Source organism: Dasypus novemcinctus, chromosome 3, assembly GCF_030445035.2.
Source record: "Dasypus novemcinctus isolate mDasNov1 chromosome 3, mDasNov1.1.hap2, whole genome shotgun sequence".
In the NCBI taxonomy this organism is placed as follows: Eukaryota; Metazoa; Chordata; class Mammalia; order Cingulata; family Dasypodidae; genus Dasypus; species Dasypus novemcinctus.
In genome coordinates, this window is record NC_080675.1 from 104,557,727 (window position 1) to 104,571,132 (window position 13,406).

The following is a 13,406-nucleotide window of genomic DNA, read 5'->3' on the forward strand; positions in this document are numbered from 1 at the left end:
AGTGATCAAGAACTAGGGCCCAGATGCATGGCTTACTAGAGGAATCTGGGAAATTATTTCTTTCTTTGGGGAAGAAAAGGGATCTATAAAGATTCAAGTGAGGTGGGTGTGCTTTAGTATAAAGGGCACAAGTTATTTGGAAACAGTTTAAAAATAGGTGGTGTTTTAAAAATGTATGTAACAATCCTTTCCCTTCTAGTTAAAGACTTTATAACTTGATTTTGCTACACACAGCCCCACCTATTGAGCATTCTTGCCAAAATCTCTGAATCTGTGTCTAATCGGGCACCTGGGGCTAACTCCCAGTTTACAGGAAATACGCAAAGTAGAGGAATACATTAAGCAATGCCAGGAGCAAGCAAATGGATAAATCCATAATGTGGGGCTTGCCTGTTTTCTTCAAGTCAAAGGCATTTTTTTTTTAAAAGAGAAAATGGGTACGGGGGAAACAGATTGGTCTAAAAATATGTAAAAGAAACTTTTAAAAAATTTTTTAGTTAGGTCAGTAATTTATTCAGTTAGGGAGGGAAGAGAAATGGGAGAAAATAACAGAGCAGGGGTCCCAGGTAGGAGGAAGGGAGTGAAAGGGGATAAAGAGGCTGATTAAAAAGTACAATTCCCCATTATAAATTATAAATCCCCAGGTATACTTGCATGGCCATGTGGCAGAGGAAAAATGGCAAGAGCAGTGCGCACAGAGGGCAGGAGTGAGTCCAGAAGCAAGACAGCAGGGCGAGCGCATTCTGTCTTTATAAACTATTAATTATTCCACCCCTTTGCTAATGGCAGGGGAGGGATTCCAGCTGTTTGCTGTTTTGATTGATTACCCCATGCATCAATCCCCTAGTGAGGACCCAATGATAAAATCCCTAGGAAACATCCAGGGCTTTTCCTTGCTCCCAGAAGAAGTCTTTGTTCAGGATAGCCGAATCTTGAGGGTGGGGTTCCTCCAGCAGCCATCTTGGGGGTTCCTGATGTCCACATGGACTCTCTGCCAGGTTCCAGATCCATCTATTAATTCCGTATCTTACTAGCCTGCTTCACAACTGTTTTCACTAACCCACCCTGGGCTCAGGCCCAGCCTCAGGCACAGTGCTCTCGTAGTCCCCAAACACCCACAGGTGGAGGCACCTCTGGTGTTTCACCAATCGGGGTGGCTGCGAGGCTGGCTGGCTCCTTCCATACCCCTGGCTTTGCCTAGCCGAGGTCCCTAGCTGGGAGACCGAGGGGCCTCCTAGGTAAGGAAGGCATCTGGGAGTTGGTGGGGGGGGGAGGCAGGGAGCTGCACATGCATGCCTCCCTTGTTCCTCCACACACGTGCAAAACACTGTGCACACATCTGAATTTATTCTTGCTCAGGGCTATAGTACCGCCCCTCATGTCTCATCCAGTACTGCTGGCAAATGGTGGAGTTGTGATTCCTGATGATCCCATGGAAATTGGGGGCAGAGGAGATCCTACAGGCTGGGGTGGTGGTCGGCATCGGGCCCTGCCTCTCCAGGTGTCCAGTGGACTGGCATGCTGGTTAGAGCCTCCAGGTTCCATCGCACACAGACCGGTAGGTTTCTGGTGTCAGGGGCTGGAAGACTTGGGCTCAGTGATCCAGTATGAACAATGGGTCAAGAGATGGCATCCACGTTGAAGCCCTCATGTGCCAGTCGGGATTTCACCAGCTTGAAAGTGCCTGTGACCTCCAGGACGTCCTGCCAGGACAGTGCCCATGACCCAATGACCATGTCTCCCCCAGGCCATGACCACCCACTGCCCAATCCCACCGACCTGGGCTCACCTGGATACGGATGAAATGGGGAACAGCCTAGACAGGAAGCCACACATGGATGTGCCGGTCCAGCTTCTGCCCGTCGAAGGTGTGGCCGGGGACCAGCTGCATGGCAGCCTTGCCCACCTTGCCCTCACATCCTGGAAAGCAGACCAACCATGCTGGTCCCTTCCCTGCACCCACCCACCCTACCTGACCCACTGCCGATGCTGCCTGGCCCAGCTCTGTTCACAGGCAGTGCCCCTGGGCAAGTCTCCACACCTGTCTGTACCCCCAGTGTCCCCGCCTGTTTAATGAGGTACAACCCACCACCCGCACGGCTGATGTAGGATCATGAACAGGTGTCTCTTCCACACCTGGCACAGACACTCCGTAGACATTCCCACCTGGGGGAAGTCCATGAGTGACAAGGCGCCCTCCACCTCTCGGGTAGACACCTGTAAAAGAAACTTAAGGAACAAAACAATCAAATGCAATATGTGGGCTTTGTTAGAAATATGATTGAAACAAACTCTAATGAGACATTTTTGAGACAATCAGGGAAAATGAATATGGACTAGATATGAGATGTTACCGAGGAATCACTATTAAATTTGTTAGGTGTGACAGGGTATTGTGATTATATAGACAGTGGTTCACAAAGTGCGGCCCCTGACCTCATAGAATCTCTGTCTCCTGGGAACACATTAGAAATGCACATTCTCAGCCCGACTCCAAACCTACAGAATAAGAAATTCCATTGGTGGGGCCCTACAAAGGTATGAAAATCACTGAGGGGAGAAAGTACCATATTTTTAAACAGCTGCATGCTAAAGCATGAAATAATATGAGGTCCAGGAATGTTTTAAAATGCTTAGGTTAAAAATAAAGGAAAGGGTTTGATAAGCAAGTGCTGTAAAATCTTCACAATTATGTTGGGTAATGGATATGTGGGACTTACATCATTGATTCTATTTTTGCATATGTTTGAAAATATTCACTAGAAGAAAATTTGAAACCTTCCTTGAAAAAAAAAAAAGGAGGACATATCCTCAAAGAAAACAAACAAAAACTTGATTTTAAATTTTATAAAGCTTCCAGTTTTCCCTCAGCTCTCTAAGACCTGGGTTGTGGTCCTGGCTCTGCCACTAACCTGCTGGGTGACCTTGATAAGAATGATGAGGTTCCTGAGAAATGAACTTAATCTATGAAATGAGGATGGGTCAGTAAGGAATCTCTGGGCAAAGTTCTTTCAAGCCTGAGCTCTTTGAGTCGCTGGGCACTCCACTGAACCATTTCTGAGGTCTGGAGTTGGATGTAGCTGTGAGTGCACTCTCCCTCTCCCCCCTCCGTCCCTTCCTCCCCCCTTCTCTCTTTCCCTCCCTTTCCCTGGTTTTCCACCCATTTCCCATCTCAGAGGACAGCAATGTTTTCTGCGATGCCTAGAGCTCAGACACATTGCTCTCTGACAGAATAGATGTGGGATGAGATTTCATGAAGATCTCTGGGGACTTGAAATATGAGGTGACTTTCACGCTAGGACAGAGGTGGCAAAGGTCCAGAGCAGAGTTTGGGATAGAGTTGCTCCGACCATTCATCCTGAACCCTTCCTCTTGCCTCTGCCCCTGCTATGGCTGCCATCTCCTCCCACATGGGGGAACATACACATATAAAGGGATATCTGGGCAGGTTTCAGAGCTCGAATTCATAGTCTTCATACTTAGAGAATCCTACCGATTTGCATAATCAAAACTGTGTAGGCAGTGAATCCAAGACAAACAGTGATGGTGTCCTGCTAGGAGGAGATAGCTTTGAAAATGGAGACTGGCAAGGCAAGTTCAAGCCTCTGTGTGTCTGTGTTGAGAGGTTAGAGAAAAAGGCAGAGAGCCTCACTGGAAAAGGCTTGGGGGTTCCTGCCAAATTGTGCTTGGGGAAGGCATAGCAAAGGAGGAAATCAGGAAAATAGGGATACCCACATAGGCTATGCACTGTATTGGCCACAGGAAAGAAAAATGAAATGGGTAGAAGCTAATAGGAATAAAGAACAACAGCTGCAGAGTCCAATGGCCAAGAGTTGGTGATGTATCTTCAACCTACTCTCTTTAGGATATCTGAGAGAAATCTAATCCCCACAAGTGTAAGCAATCAATTATAATGTTTCAGCATTTCTTGGGGGTCTATTCCCAGAGTTGGCACTTGCTTCTTTCCTCTTCTCATATCCCTTTATTCTGTGTATTTTCCATATATTGACTTTGGTCCTTCCAGTGCTATAGCAGACAGGTTGTGCCTCTGGTTATTGGGCCCTAACAACTGATAATAACCGCAATACATCATTTATTATTTATTATGTACTAGGCACCAAACTAGATACTTCAATAATATTATATTTAATTTGAATCATAATCTACAATGATATTCATCATTATCTCCATTTTACAGATGAGGAAATGGAAAGTCAGAGAATTGCAGTAAATCACCGAAGTCACTCAACTAGTAAGTGTCAGAACCCGGAGTCAAGCCCCCCTCTAACTGACTGCAAATATAGTCCCTCATCTCTCCATTACTTTGGCTTAGTTCATTGTTGAGAGGGAATGTAGTGAAAATCTGGAACCAAGGCAGTAAGGCAGTCTGTTGAGTAAACCATATGGTAGAGGTTATTTTAAGAGGCTGTAGTACCTGGACTCTGCTAGTTTCTGTAAGGCCTGTGTAAAGAAATGTACATGCATTTCACTTTGTGTGTTGCAAGGAAATATATTTCTTGCATTTGGAAGGAAAAGTGATTTCTTGAATGGAATCTGAACTGAAATCAGAATCTTCCCCTGGGAAGAAATATGGATGCCAGGACACTTCTTGGTGATATCATTAAACACTGTCCCTCAGGCTCATTAATTGGGGGCTTTACAGATTAGTCTTGTCATACCCACTCTTGGTGAACTACATTTGTTTGGTTTCTTTTTTCTTCTTAGAAACACATACGAGCTTGCAGAACTTCCCCTGCCATTTTCTTGCCATTCAGCTAGAAGAGGCAAATGTGGAAGATCGGCCCAGCTGCCAGAGTGGTGGCAGGAATAAAGGGTCCTATTGCAACAAGGGAATGGGGCAGGGGCAGCTCTGGTGACACTGGCTGAAAGACAGCTGTGGATAAGAACCACCAACTATGATGACATCTCTGGGTATATAATCTTATTGCTTACATGGAATTTTCACATACATTGTCTTCATATCCTTACAAGAAACCTTGTGAGGTGGATGGATATATTTTTGTCTGCTTCGCTTATTTATGCCCTGTCTTGTTCCAGAAAACATTTAAGGGACTTACATTCAATGTATCAGATAAAAGAAATTTAAAATAGGTGACAAAAATTAGTGAGAAAACATTCTTTTGATAGGGCTATACTGACTAGCACAAGGTTATCTTTGATTGATAATATATTTTGGAGCCAAAAAAATCTATGGAACCCTTAACATGACCCTTACTTCTCTTTTCAAGAGGAAATAACTAGAACATTGTTTATCAGGAAAAGCACTTGCTTTGATATTTTCATCTTGAAATCCCATGTTATAAAATTAGGGAGCAAGAACTTGAACTATTGCATAGACATAGGAAGTGAGAATTCACTTCCCATTCTTATTTGAAGCTATCTCTTATCATTGTGCTAATGTTTCTGTCCTTGTCTATATGGACAAAAAAAAAGTGTTTTTCATATTTCTCCAAGGGATTTAAACCTCTTCAAGATCAAGTACTGTTTGCGCAATTCCTAACAATTCTGTCCCTGAAACAGATTATATCATCTCAATTTGAATGAGAATGAAACTAAGCCATAACCAGGATAGGAAAGGAAAGACTAACTTAGGGACTTCGTTGTTAGATCACCTGTCCTCCCCTTTATACCATACTGCAAAGACACCTGTGGCCATGAAATGACATTTTCTGAACCTTGTCTGTAAACATAGTTCTGCCATTGTCATTATTTGTGTTTGTATCTGCCAAGCATGGAAGTCATTAATTCATTTAACAAATATTTATTGAATACCTATCAAGTATTAGTCATTGTTCTAGGTTCAGTGGATACAGCAGCCAGAAAAATCAATCCCTGAACTCATGGTGCTTATATTTGAGAGTGAGGTCCAAAAAATAAAAAAGTAATCCAGCAAGTTATAATATGTTAGCAGAGCATAAGTGTGATAGGGAAAAGAATGCTTCATGGTTTTATGGTTCATAGAATAGGAAGTTTTTGTTGGTGTACAATGCATAGTGATAATTCTATCCAGTTTTAAATAATGTATTTTAAGAATATTGCATAATTCTAGGGAAGTAACCTAACTGATACAAGTGGCATTATAATGGAGAGAGGCATTTCTTGACCACAAGTCTTACCACCTAAGCTTTTGGTCTCTTATGCTTTACTCACCCCTGCCATGAGGCATCCTTCTTCCTGAGAAACTGCTTTTCTCATATTTCAGAAGCACAGTGCATACTTCTATCAGGTGTAAAAGGGATCTTTCCTACTTGAAACCAATGAGAAGCAGCACTGGGAAAGGCAGACTGACAGAGCAGATAGTCTCCTTTTAAACTGGGTTATGTTATTGTATCTGACTTTTACATCTTCAGGGGTTACAATTGGTGCCAATATTTAAAATCAATATTCTCTTCATTTCTAGGGATGTATTACATTGCTACAAAAGATAACTCTAGAAAAGGGGTCAGGATTCTAAAGGCTCTCAAATCTTTATACTGGCCTTTCAGGGGAAAAAAAATGGTAGAGAAATTTTGGGGACACATCCTCAAATTCTACAATTAAACATTTAAAGTGCTTGTTGATCTTAGTGTGTGAAGGTCAAGCAGCACTTCATTTGAATTTTTCCCTTTAGACTTTTTATTTAGAAATAATTTCAAACTTATAGACTTCATTTGCATTTTTACACTTTTCTTAATTTCTTGAGGGATCAAAATTATGAAGGACATTGGAAGATAATTTGAAGATGAAAACTCAGTAATCAAAATATTTCAAATTTATCGACTATTTTAGCTGCAAAAGATTGTGACTCAAATTTATTTTCTTTGATTTTTAAAGTTTTAAAGGAAAGGTGAGATAGTTGAATGTCAGAGTGGTTAAGCAACACTTCTAAGGCCTTAGTTTTCTTTTTCTTCTCAGTTCAGTGCTCTTTCCACTTGACTTTGTGGCTAGTAGTTCAACAAGCAGTTGTTAAGCTATCCCAAACTGTTGCTGTTTCCCCTTATGTCAATAGCAGCTCTAGAACTCCTGCCTAGTGGCAGCCTGGTGGAAGGTAGGATGGTAATGCAGCTAGAGAACTTGTCTTCAAACTGTATCTGTATGACACGCATACTTTTTGTTTATATTGTTGTTTATTGGGTAGTTTAAAATGATTAGGTCATCACCCTTCTTCCCCACGGCCTCCTTAGCCATGCTTGGCCTCTACCATTATAGTGTCTCTTCTTTTAAACTCTATGTCGATTCCTACAATCTCATTTAAGCCTAGTGGAATGAATTCTCTCATTTGGTGATTTATTAGGTCCACTAATCATCATGTAAAGCAGTGGTCATGGCATGGTTTACAAAAGGTTTGTGGCTTGATGGTGATACGCTAAACTAAAAGTCTCATGCATAGCACTGGTTGGAAGTAAAAGGGTTTACTTGTACTCTTCTGAATTGTGAGCAAATAGTTTGGTTTATTTACTCTCAGTTATACTCATTGCAAAACAAGTAGAAAGGTTAATTCTTCCTACTTTGCTCCAAAGGTGTATGAATATGCTCCTGTGAAGAGAGCATCCATATTCACAGTTATCATTTGTCGTAATTATAGAATTGTAGGGGTTGAGAAGGGATCATCTTCCTACCTAGAAAATTATCTCACCCTATCCCTTTTCCTATGGTGAGTTTCAGGGAGATGACTTGACTTTTCTAAGGGGTAGAGCTGGTCGCTAACAGAGCCAGGATTTGGGGGCCCGTCTCCAGTGTTCCAGTTAATGGTCATTCTTGTTTGCGGTATTTGTCCCACTCATTGTGAGAGGTCCCCTTAGAGATCATCTGTTCCAACTCTTCTGCTCCACAGATGGGGAAATGGAAGCCCAGCCTGTCTTGTCCAGAGTCACACAGGTGGTAGATGCTAGAACTGGGACTTAGAGCCCAGGTCATCTAACTCCCAGCCCAGTGTTCTTTCAGCCCTAACACCCTCCTTTTTTACAGATGGTTAGAACTTGGAGAGTGTCTTAACTCATAACCTAAACACTCCTGTAAGCACAGATACATAGTCCTCTCTTCCTTCTGAGTTGAACTATTGAAGGACATTCAACTATTGAGTTTTTCCTGTGTGATGACGCCTAACATGGGAGGTGGAAAGACACGGTGCTCCTGTCTCCAATTCTCTTCGTGATTCTGTTGATTCATTGTGATTCTCTGGGCCTCAGTTTCTCACCAGTGAGGTGAGGTCAGTGATACTCCTTTCTGTTCCAGAATTCTGTGATCCTTTCCCAGATGTGTCTGTTCCCATGCGCTTTGTCCAGTAGAGGGGGCTGTGTACACACAGACTAACAGCCCCTCTGAGTTTATCCTCCAGGTTGGGTTAAGGTAGAGACACGTGGGGGGTGTAAAGAGAAGCAAGTCCAGGTAGTGACACTACCTGAGAGTTGCTGGAAACTGTGGTGGAACAGGTCAAGTGGTTTACTGATTGGAATTAGCAAAGGAAATTAAAAGTATTCCCAGAAAACAGAAAACCAGCTCTCCAGAAACTTCTTTTGGTTGATGCCATGCCAAGGAGAATGACAGACTGGGAAACTGCAGGTTTGTATGCTCCTTTTGCAGTTTTTCTCTCTGCTTGCAAGTGTGAGTATTGTGGGTGTCATATATGTATAAAATATTAATAGGGCAAATGGTCTAGCATTTTTCTATGGCTTATGAAGCTTTGCTGCATGTTGCCATGCTAGTCCTGATCTGGAGCTCCTTTTCCAAATGATATAAGGTGGCTGCATTAGGAAGAAATAGCTCCTTTTGGCATACAGTTGCTTCTTTCACACCTGAGGTCCAGAAGAGACAAGGTGATTGTTTCATAAAGGTGATAGATCACGGTGGATCAAGACAAGGTCCCATTTAAAAGAAAAAAGGTAAAGCAAAGAAATATGTAGTTCTCCTGCACAGGGTATTCAAAGTGTTGAAGAGAGCTAAAGAAGTACTGTTAAAGTCCTAGCTGGGGAAGCCAAACCTGTAGAATATTTTTGGAAATGTGCTGTTTCGTTGAAAATATGCAGTGCTCACATTTTAGATTATCAGAATTGAAACAAGCACTTACTGCCAGAAAAGAGGGAGACAGGGGGAGAGGAGGAGGGGTGAAGGAGGGAAGGACAGAAGGCGTTTGCAAGTTAGTTATGGGGATAAAGATAGGAAGAAAAACAAAGTTCTTGGATTTTCCCTCTGGCCCAGCTGTGAAAAATATTATTTCATGTCCTTTGTCTACCTGGTCTCAAAGATTGCCCTGGGTGGTGAGGAAGGCGTGGGTCATTTCAGGGCACATCACAGGACCTGGACATCCCTATCCCCATTCTTCCCTCCTTATAGAAGGGGTCAATGCAGGCATGGGAAAATACGGATAATATGCTCTATCTGATCATTATCTTTTATCCAGGATCTTAGAGAGCTTTTCTCACATCTGTTTATTTAAATAACATTTAATAACATGTTTGTTAGAGGTACTTCTGTCACTCGAGGCTGGACTATCCCCAGAGGGCACTTACCTAGTTAGTATTAATTATATTTTTCATACTTTTCCAGTACTGTGACCTGCCCTCCTCATCAGTTTCCTGATGACTTGCCCTCATGGCTGTTCAGGCAGGTTGCTTTAAGGAGGTAGTCTACGATGATGTTATCTTCTCTCTGTATAAAACTCACAGTGGGGTAGATGTGTCTGTGAAGGCTATTTCCTGACCTGTACACTTGACATTACATATTAAGCTCACAATCTGTGAGAAATCATGTCGGATATACAAGTGACATGATCCCTGCCCCATAAGAGCCTGCCTAAAAGTGATCTGGGCCACTTAGACATGCAGTAAGCAAATATATTGGTAACCAGTTGGGATTAGAGGTTTTTCAGTACTTATTTCCATCTTCAACTAACATTGACTTGCTCAGAAGGAGTGCCACATAAGCCAATAAAAATAATAACCATCCTTATCCTCATTTTAATATGGGTCTTTCTCGTTTGCAGTGTACTTTCACAGACATTAACTTATTTGATCCTCCCACCTACTTTCTAAGGGGCATCACAAATAATTATTTGCTTTATAGAAAATGGAACTGAGAGTCAGAATTTGAGTAACCTCCACTAAAGAAACATAGCTAGTAAGAGATAGAACCAGACCTCTCTCGATTTTCTTAGTACAAGTATAATTTTAAAAAATTATCACATCTTATTAATAAATGATAGTGCTAAAGTGTGTAATTTGGCTATAAAAACTGAAAGAACTCGAGTGTGGTTGAAAGAATCAGGTAATATCCCAAGCCTTTTGGAAAAAAAATTTTTTACCTCATTGAAAAAGTAAATATGTCTTTATATGTGTGTGTGTGTGTGTGTGTGGTTATGTATGTATTAAAGAAAGCATTGGTAACACAAATTATTTTAAGAACTAAAAATAAAAACTGCCCCAAACCCTACAAATATGAAATAACCACTTAATATTTTGGAATTTAAAAATGCATTTTTATATTAACAAAATGATATTAACTTTATTATATCACAGCACTTTCCTATTTCATTAAAATTTCTTAAAATCAGTTTCAATGTTTGCATATATTCCATTGTATGAACTTACCCTAATTTTTAAAACTACTCCTTTCTTGCTGCATTCTTAGGTTTTGCCAGTCTTTGCTATCTTAAACTTCAGTGCAGCACATAACTTTTCATCTAAATCTTTGCTTCCAGTTTTAAATATTTCATCAATCTGAATTCCTAGATTTAATAATCTGAAAGGTATATGTGGATTTAGTTTTTGAAGTGTACGTATTATGTACATTGAAATATATCATTACATAAATGTAGGGCAATATTTTGAGTTCTGAACAGTCTTCTGTTTCTCTTTAGTGATATATATAGATAACATAAATAAAGGAAATAGAAACAAAATGGTAGATGCTAGTAGAGTAATTTTAGCTGACTGGCACAAGAGGAAGGTTTTCTGAATTGGAGGAAATTTGAATTAAGTAAAGACAGTTGGTAAATGGAAATTGGAGGTATTTCCCTTTAGATTCCAGCTTAAACTTCATTTCCTTTAAAGTTTTCCTAGAGACCCTCTCTCACATATATACCAAATATTGGGTTATACATTCTCCCACATGCCCCCCAGCACTCTGACTTGCCCTTTTGTAGTATGGATCATGCCATACACTAAATGCCTGTTTACTTCCAAGTGACTCCTACAAGACTGCCAGCTCTGGAGAATAGGGACCATGTCTTATTTACAGTATAAATATATATTGTATAAATGTATAAATATACAATGTATAAATATACATTGTAGCTGATGGGTAGTCTGTGGACATAAATGTCAACTGAAAAGAAGTTAAAGAAAATTCTAGTGACTGTATAACCTAGTGATTTCGGTGGTGGATGAAGATTGTGGATAACAGTATAAATATAAGTATGTTCTTTTACAAAGTATTAAGAATATGGTGATATATAGGAAAATTCCAACTGATGTAACTTACTGATAATAGTTAAAGGTAATGTATTGTAGCAATGGCAAAGGAGATGTTATATCAATTCTAAGGGACAACAATTGGGGTTTTTCCTTTTGGAGTAATGAAAACATTCGAAAATTGAGGTGATGACAGCACAACTCTGTTGTGAAAATGAGAGCCAATGAGTGTACACTTTGAATGGATTATAGAAAGCATGTGACTGTATAATACAGTGAATTTTGTGGTGGTAGGACTGTGGTTAACAGAACAAATATGAGAACATTCATGAACTATAACAAGTATGTAATACTAATACAGGGTGTCATTAATTAAGTTGGGGGAAAATACCCCAAATGTAAGATTTTGGCTATAGTTAGTAATAATATTTTGACGATGCCCTTTCATAGTTTGTAACAAACGTTTTACAACAATACAAGGTGTTAGTGGTAGGGTGATGAATGGGAGTCCTATATAATGACATGCATGTTTGTTTTGTTAAGTTTACAAATTTTACTATATACTTATTGTTCGTGTATGTTCAAGTATGAATAATATACTTCAGTAAATGTTTTGAAATAAAAAAAAAAGCAAAGCAAAAGCTCTCTTTTTCCAGGGCAAGTTGTTTAGTTCCCTGCTTCTCCATTCCACTTTTGTTATGCTTCTTTTCTGGTCCCAGTCTCATGTTCCCTCATCCTCCTTCTTTCCCTGCTTTATTCCTGGTTCATGTTTCAACCTGCCTGCAGCCTGCATCCCTCCTTTACTGCTTTTTCTTCTAGTCTCCCAACCTGTCTCCAAGTCTGGGCGTTCTGCCACTTTTCCCTCTCCCCCTCCCCCAGCCCTGTTGCTGCCTTTCCCCTTCTCTCTCCATACCCTCCTGTGCAATGAGCAGATGCGTGAGATCCCTTGGAGTCACAGCCACCGTCTCTTCCTTGATACCCTCTCTTTTGCCAACAGAGTTCTTCAGGAAGATCTAGGGATAGGGTCTTGGATGTGTCATGTCTCATTCTCCACAGACACTGCCAGTTGATGTGCCATCAGTGTTCTCATAAACATCATTACAGTAAAACTGGCCTGTAATTATCCCAGGCTCAGCACTGCCCACAACAGAGGAGGGAGTTTCAGAGCCCTAAGACAGAGCTGGATAAAATGAATGAGAAGGAAGCTTGGTTTGGATGGAGCTGGATTTGATTGGAAAATATATTTATTTCAAGTTTTATCCTGACTAAATAGTTTTAGGACACTTATAGATTTGTATTCTATTTTAAAAGGTTCACCATTGTTCATAAAATCTTGTTTCAGTTTTCAGTTTACTAAAGACAGTTATACTTGGTTTTCATTTAGTAAGTGATAGTGATCTAATTTTATTGTCTTGTTTATACTTAGTTCTGAGTCCACTTATTAACCCAGTTTATTGTCCTGGCCTATTCTTTGAGTCTGTGATTAATAGGGGTTGGCTTCAGGACAGAATTAAGTTGGTTATGAGGTTTTAGGCTTCAGATTGAACTCAGAAGAGCATTAACCAAAGCATTTCTTATTTGAGTGATTTTTGTTCTGAAAATTAGCAGGGAAGGATATCTGTGGTTGCGTTATGATGATCCACCCAACATTTGGTTCTTTTCTTTTTTTTTTTTAGGAGGTACTGGGGATTGAACCCAGGACCTTGTACATGGGAAGCAGGTTCTCAACCACTGAGCTACATCCACTCCCTAATGAGAGTTGGTTTTTTCATTTGTTTGTTTATTTATTTGTTTTTAGGAGGTACTAGGGACGAAATCCAGGATCTTGTACATGGGAAGTAGGCACTCAACCACTTGAGATACATCTGCTCCCCCATTTGGTTCAATTTGGAATCATTATCCCAAAAGGAAACAGGTCCAGCCTGACCGCCTCTCCATTTGAGGGAGCATAAGATGTGACAACTTCTCCTTGCTCCTCATTAACAGGACCCTGTCTCA

At 40.7% G+C, this 13,406-nt stretch overlaps 1 protein-coding gene across 2 annotated transcripts in view; it reads left to right on the forward strand.

The window, feature by feature from the left end:
• Positions 1-13,406, forward strand: part of FMN1 (formin 1) — a 451,599-nt gene that overhangs the window by 63,391 nt on the left and 374,802 nt on the right. Inside the window, exon 4 of one of the 2 annotated variants that reach the window (XM_058293858.2) lies at positions 4,199-4,252. The exons of the other annotated variant lie outside the window; for it this stretch is intronic. Within the exon in view, the coding sequence (XP_058149841.1) occupies positions 4,199-4,252 (54 nt within the window). The remainder of the gene's footprint in view (positions 1-4,198; positions 4,253-13,406) is intronic. 2 annotated transcript variants of the gene reach the window in all.